Raw genomic sequence first — 7,099 nt, forward strand, 5'->3', positions numbered from 1 at the left:
GGCGCGTAAATATACGCCTCGTGTGAACAGACAAACGTCTGCCCATTGCTTTCAATGGGCAGATGTTTGTCAGCGCTATTGAGGCGCTATTTTCGGGCGTAATTGGTGGCAAAAACGCCCGATTTACGTCCGTAAATAGGCCGTGTGAACATACCCTAAGGGGTCTAGGCTTTAGACTTCGTCAGTAAAGAACAAAAAATTGTGCCACCTTACAGCCGAGATCTGGTGGCTCCGTAATATTGCAACGGGACCATGAAACAAAAGTGTCCATAAACGTAAGATGGTGGTGGGACGTATGGAAATGTCCATCCCTCAGCCAATCACTTATAGACAGGCGACTGCGGCCGACATCTATAACTGTAGTATAAAGAGAATGGAGAATATCTGATAGTGCTGATGATCATACAGACTAGACGGTTTGGTAATATATCATATCAAAGATTTAGTAAGCTACGTTTTTCTCTAACGGTCACCTCCCTCCATATGTTCACATCTGCCCTCTTTGGAGCCTCTGTCGCAGACACCATCATATTTGAGGGGGAAAATGGCGCTGCATTCATCACTATTTTCCCGGTGACAATGGTGGACACTTTGGCGGTACCCAATGAATCCCATTGTAAGTTAATGGGGTCCATTGGGCACTAGTGGTGTCTGGCTATGTGCCGTGTTTTCTGTTATGAACGAAAACCACAATCCAAGTGTTAAAAGAGCCTTAATATGTAGATAGTATAATAAATTGTCATGACAACCCAAATAAAGCAAGAGTGTATAATATAATATAATATAATATGCAAATATGTTCATTTTGAGCTTTATTTATAAAGGGGAGATTTATCGAAACGATTGGTCATAGCAACCAATCACATTGCAGTTCTCATTGTTCAGAGGGCGTTTAACAAATGCAAGCAGCGACCTGATTGGTTGCTATGGGCAGCTGCTCCGCTTTCCTTCAGTATCGTTTAGATTTCCAGTACTGCCATACCTGTCCACCAAACCACGCCCACTTCCTGGCAGACTCATAGACGTGGCTTCGGACGCTTCACTGTGCGTCCTCCAGACATCATCACGTCACTTACATCACTTCCTCTTCCGTTTAAAGGTCATTTCGACCGGCTCCGCGTCCCCGCAGCTCTGACCTGCAGCAGCCATGTTGTCCCTGGCAGCCCGCGCCGGTGCCTTCTCTCCGTACCTGTCCGCCACCTCGTACGCCGTGGCCGGTCAGCTGAAACCGCTCGTCTCCGGAGCTGTCGTGCACAGTGATAAAGTCCTGCTAGATGTGAAGAGGCCATTCCTTAGCCGGGAGACCCTGAGCGGCCAGGCCCCCAGCGGACCCCTCTCCATCACAGCCGGGATCAATGGTGAGTATTAGGTCAGGGTGGAACTTTTCTGACTGTTTGTTGGTGACTAGTCACTGAGAACTACAAATCCCAGCATGACCTTCGATTGTTTTGCTTACCCTCTATATGGCAGGGGTTGCTGGGACTTGTAGTTTTACTGCAGCTGTGTAGTGTAATTTTGTTTTTTTTTCTCCTTTTAAGTGGATTTATCAGCTGAATATGGTTTTTGTTAGTTTCGGGGATGTTTGGCTAAAAGGGTAAACCGGAGTCATAGCTGTAATTCTGGGGTATTCATGAGGAGATACAGCTGCTTTATATCCCCCATACAGAGCAGATGGATCGTGCGCTGAGAACTGAATCCATCAGCTCCACGGGACTAAGGCTGCATTCACGCGAGCGTGTCCGATGCACGCACGTGAAAAAACGCCTATGAAACTGCATGTGTGAACGGCCCCTTTGAAATCAATAAGCCAGTGTGCTGTGCGTGATTTTCACGCACAGCACACGGATGAGTTTTACGCTCAATCAACTCCTCTGTGGGGTTTTTTGCCGGCCACAAAATACGGGCGACAAGGAAACCGCACGGCTGTAATATACGGACGTTCAAAACTGTTGCGGAAGACACTTGGAGGCATTACAGGCACTGGGATCTGTAGTTTGTGACCTGATCAACTGCAATGGTTGTGTACATGAAGCCTTAGTTGGGACACCATATGAAGTGACTATATAACCAGCTATACGGAAGACCGACATTTTTCTCTACCCCTCCCCCCCCCTAATAACGCAGGCTTGGATCAGGTAGATGTGCATATTGGGTAAGAGATAAGCAGCTGCAAGACTTGCTGGTGCCGCTCATGTCTGGGAAAGTATTATTCACAGGGGGTAGGTGACACTGCTGATCACACCGGCGGATCTGATCTTGTTAGGGGTACGTAGAAGACGGTGGGAGTAGTTGTCTTCTTACAGTAGGGATAGAGTGGTTGTAGGGGTTCATCATGAGTGGACTTTTTTCAGGGCTTCATGTTAGGAATTGTTGCCCCATTGAATATGTTTGGGTGTTTCCCACAGAAGGCCGATGGTGATGACGCTGGGTCTGTCCTCCGGCTGTTAGTCCTCCGGCTGATAGTCCTCCTGCTGAGTAGGGTTTGAACAGCTCTTCGAGACATTGGCTGCAACATTTTTTTGGGTGAATTTCCTCCGCCGCCTGTAGATTTTGCGGCTTTTGCTCTCGTGAGATCTGTGACGCCGCTCCTTATAATGTACCGGGGTCTCCTCTGTGAAGATAGTCTTTAATTCTTCTGATCTTGTCTGCAGGTCCTGCCACCATCCGCTTCTTGCACAGCGATGTCACCGTACCTGAATTCTCAGACTACCGCCGCGCCGAAGTTACCGACAACAAGAAATCCTCTCGCCCTAGCGACGACGCCAGGAAAGGTTTCTCCTACCTCGTCACTGGCGTCTGCACAGTTGCCACTGCTTACGTGGCCAAGAACGTCGTGTCTCAGTTTGTATCCAGCATGAGCGCCTCAGCCGACGTATTGGCCATGTCAAAGATCGAAGTCAAGCTGTCCGATATCCCCGAAGGCAAGAACATGTGCTTCAAGTGGAGAGGAAAGCCCCTGTTCATCCGCCACAGAACCCCCAAGGAGATCGAGCAGGAGGCTCAGGTTAACTTGAGCGAGTTACGAGATCCACAGCACGACCTTGACCGGGTGAAGAAACCAGAGTGGGCCATCATGATCGGGGTCTGCACCCATCTTGGTTGTGTGCCCATTGCCAATGCCGGAGACTACGGAGGATACTACTGTCCTTGCCATGGCTCTCATTATGACGCCTCCGGTAGAATCAGGAAGGGCCCCGCGCCGCTCAACCTTGAGATTCCCTTCTATGAGTTCCCCACCGAGGATCTGGTGATAGTTGGTTGAACTTTAGATCCATTCACATCGCTGAGGGTTTCTCTTATCTGAGCTTGTGTGTTCCCTTCTCCTTCACAAGATGCGTTCAATGCTTTTTAAAGATCAATGTCTGACATTTTAATAAACCATCGAGCTTGACGTGAAGATTTCTTCATTTCTACTTGTATAAAGTGATTGTAAAGTTCGTTTTCAATCCGGGAATTTAATGTAAAGAAAAAAAAACGTCAGCGATGTACCGGATCCACGAGCTGTCCATTCTGTACAAAGCCTAAATTAAATTCTGACTTTATGCTCCTGAGGTCATGTGGGTTTTATTACTTCTCCCTCCAGTATTATGTAGCAATGGTGTTCTGCAAATTTTATATTTCCTAAGTTCACAATTTTCATGATCTCTGCTTTTGGTCGGTGGATAGAACTGTTCTCTTTTGCATTTAGTGGCTGAATCTGTACAGATCTAATAATTCTCACAGCTGAGGTTTTAAAACAGTGTAGCAGTCTGGAGTTCAGGGTCTGGCAGAGGATTGTCTAGACCATATTTGAAAATCCTCAGGCTTTGAGAAGTATTAGGTTCACTGACAACAAGCAGAGATCTTGAAAAGGGGTAGGGATTGAAACACAAAGGGGAGGTGGACCTAAACTAGTGAAGGAAAAGTAGTTAAAGGAGTAGTCCCGGAATCGACCATTCTCACCATTGCAGAGGATAGATATCGGTCTGATCGCAAGCGGTCACCGATTGCAAGAATGAGGGTCCCGTAGCCAATGTCCTCCTCGACTGCAGTGAGGAGGGGGTGGAATTATGGAATTAAGTGGTGGTAGAACATACGCACTGCCGCTCCGTTCAAAGTCTATGGGACTGACAAACCGCCGAGTACATCGCTCATCTGTCCCATAGACAATGAATGGAGCAGTGGCCGTATGCTCAATCGGTAGCGGTCCCAGCGATCAGACAATTATATCCTATCCTGTGGATACAAACAACATTTAAAAACAAATAAAATTGCAACAGCACTCTGCAAACGCTATGGGATTGTTCACACAGCACACAAAAAATACAACCTGTAAGGCCGGGTTCCCACGTAGTGTAAACGCTGTAGAATTTCTGCAACGGAATTTTGTGTGGAAATTCCGCAGCGTTTTCCGTAGCAGCAAAGTGGATGAGATTTCACGGCCACGCTGCGGGAAAAAACTGCATCGTAAACATTAATAACTTGACCTGCGGTGCGGTTTTTAATTCCGCAGCATGAACGTTTAGGCTGCATTTTTGTTCGTTTTCTGTTGCAGGTTTTTCCCATTAAATTCAACGGGGATGCAAAATCCTCAAGAGAGCCAAGCGTTGCAGCGTAATCACAGCGTTTACGCTGGAAAAAAATAAAGCCTACTTGCCCAGGACTCCTTTCTTCCTGCCATCCGGCCTCATGGGATGTTGCGTCCCAGTTGACCGATGCGGCCAATCACAGGCTGCAGGGTCACATGGCCTAATAAGTCATCCAGAGAGGCCGGAGCGGATGTCTGAGGAGGGAGGGGGTGAGTGTGAACGGCTTTCCTCCACAGCGGAATCTCCGTCCAAAAAAAATCGCACCACATCGTGGTGAGATATATTTTTTTTGATGGTATGTCCTGCGGATTCCAGGTCAGACACGCGTGATTTTTACACCGTGTATCAGTCTCGTGGGAGCCCGGCCTTAATGTGAAAAATACGCTAGCGTTTTTGTAAAGCGCTTTTGAAATTACAGGCGTTCTTTGGCGTGTTTTGTGTGCGCTTTCGGCACATTTTTGGCGTGTGATTAGGACTCCCATTAACTGGGGACATTTGGCACACCAATGTATTTACCTAATGCGTCCTTGTTTTTTTTTAATGCAATGCATTTTTTTTTAACGTAAAAAAAAAAAATGCGTTGTATGTAATAACGGAGCGTTTTCCTATTTGATTTGAATGGGAAGCTTAATAAAGTTTGTTGCGTATTTTGGAGTGTAAAATGTGACAAACTACACGTTAACTAAATGCCATGTGAACAGGACCTAAGACTACCTGAGGCTCTGTATCTGGATACGTTTGCATTGCTGCTACGTTTACTTACAAATGGTAGGTTCTTGGCGCACATTTTGAGCCCGCCTGCCTTCACAAGGCGACCACTTTGGATAGGTGATATATAATTCTGTGAATACCCCTTTAACCATGGCGAGCAGTCGGATCGCTGCTTATATTTTTCAAAGGGCCTCCGAAAGATGAGCTGGAATCTGATTTCTATGGGAACTGCGCCAATTTTCCATTGCGCCAGTTCCCCCCTCCCCCAAGTAAAGTATAGGAGGGAAACGCAGTCAGATCCGTACATTTCTCCGGTGTTCCTGACATCCGGCACTCGTAGGCCTCGTGCACACGACCGTAGTGGTTTTCTGGTCTCCACATTCCCGGATCATGGACCGTATTTTGTGGATGCAAAATGCGGATCATATAAAAAAAAGTGCAAGGAAAACACTGATGCGGACTTCTCATTGCTTAACAACATTTCCGCTAATCCGCAAAATTACGGAGGTGTATCCGCAGTTTCCATGGGCCCATTGACTAATATGGGCAAGTCCGTAGCCGTAATAAGACGTCCTTAGTTTTTGCGGTTCATGTTTGCGGTCCTGGAAGGAACGGTGAAAATCACGAATGTGTGCATGGTGCCATAGCAATGAATTGGTCCGCAATTCACCCGCAGATTTGCGGGTTAATTGCGAACGCAAAAACACGTTCGTGTGCATGAGGCCTTAGTGTTAGTAATTGCCGTACAGCAGTGATCTGCAACATGCGACTCTCCAGCTGTGGGGAAACCACAACTCCTGACAAGTGCGGGGAGTTCTGACTTCAGGACAGGTGGAGATGCTCTGCAGGGTTTAGATCCTGTTTTTTGGAGCTAAATATACGGCCGTCTGTAGAAATTCTTAGTATCACTTAATGCCCCATGGAAGATGCGCCGGGATTTTGCCACTTAAGCAAAGCGTCTCAGGACAACCATACTCTGATGTCCCACTACCCTTAACAACTGCCGTCCTCCAACGAATATAGTAGTTATATTCTTGTATATAGGAGCAGTATTATAGTAGTTATATTCTTGTATATAGGAGCAGTAATATAGTAGTTATATTCTTGTATATAGGGGGCAGTATTATAGTAGTTATATTCTTGTGTATAGGGGGCAGTATTATAGTAGTTATATTCTTGTATATAGGGGGCAGTATTATAGTAGGTATATTCTTGAACATAGTAGCAGTATTATAGTAGTTATATTCTTGAATATAGGGGCAGTATTATAGTAGTTATATTCTTGTATATAGGGGGTAGTATTATAGTAGTTATATTCTTGTATATAGGGGCAGTATTATAGTAGGTATATTCTTGTATATAGGAGCAGTATTATAGTAGTTATATTCTTGTATATAGGGGCAGTATTATAGTAGTTCTATTCTTGTATATAGGGGTAGTATTATAGTAGTTATATTCTTGTATATAGGGGTAGTATTATAGTAGTTATATTCTTGTATATAGGGGCAGTATTATAGTAGGTATATTCTTGTATATAGGAGCAGTATTATAGTAGTTATATTCTTGTATATAGGGGCAGTATTATAGTAGTTATATTCTTGTATATAGGGACAGTATTATAGTAGTTATATTCTTGTATATAGGAGCAGTAATATAGTAGTTATATTCTTGTATATAGGGGGCAGTATTATAGTAGTTATATTCTTGTGTATAGGAGTAGTATTATAGTAGGTATATTCTTGAACATAGTAGCAGTATTATAGTAGTTATATTCTTGTATATAGGGGCAGTATTATAGTAGTTATATTCTTGTATATAGG

At 44.9% G+C, this 7,099-nt stretch overlaps 1 protein-coding gene across 1 annotated transcript; it reads left to right on the plus strand.

The window, feature by feature from the left end:
* The first annotated feature begins 1,035 nt into the window (after nt 1-1,035).
* On the plus strand, nt 1,036-3,551 carry UQCRFS1 (ubiquinol-cytochrome c reductase, Rieske iron-sulfur polypeptide 1). Its single transcript, XM_075837104.1, has 2 exons — nt 1,036-1,358; nt 2,652-3,551. The coding sequence occupies exons 1-2, from the start codon at nt 1,148-1,150 to the stop codon at nt 3,260-3,262; spliced, it is 822 nt and encodes a 273-aa protein (XP_075693219.1). The 5' UTR covers nt 1,036-1,147; the 3' UTR covers nt 3,263-3,551.
* Nucleotides 3,552-7,099: the final 3,548 nt, after the last annotated feature.

Source organism: Rhinoderma darwinii, chromosome 9, assembly GCF_050947455.1.
Source record: "Rhinoderma darwinii isolate aRhiDar2 chromosome 9, aRhiDar2.hap1, whole genome shotgun sequence".
Lineage (NCBI taxonomy): Eukaryota > Metazoa > Chordata > Amphibia > Anura > Rhinodermatidae > Rhinoderma > Rhinoderma darwinii.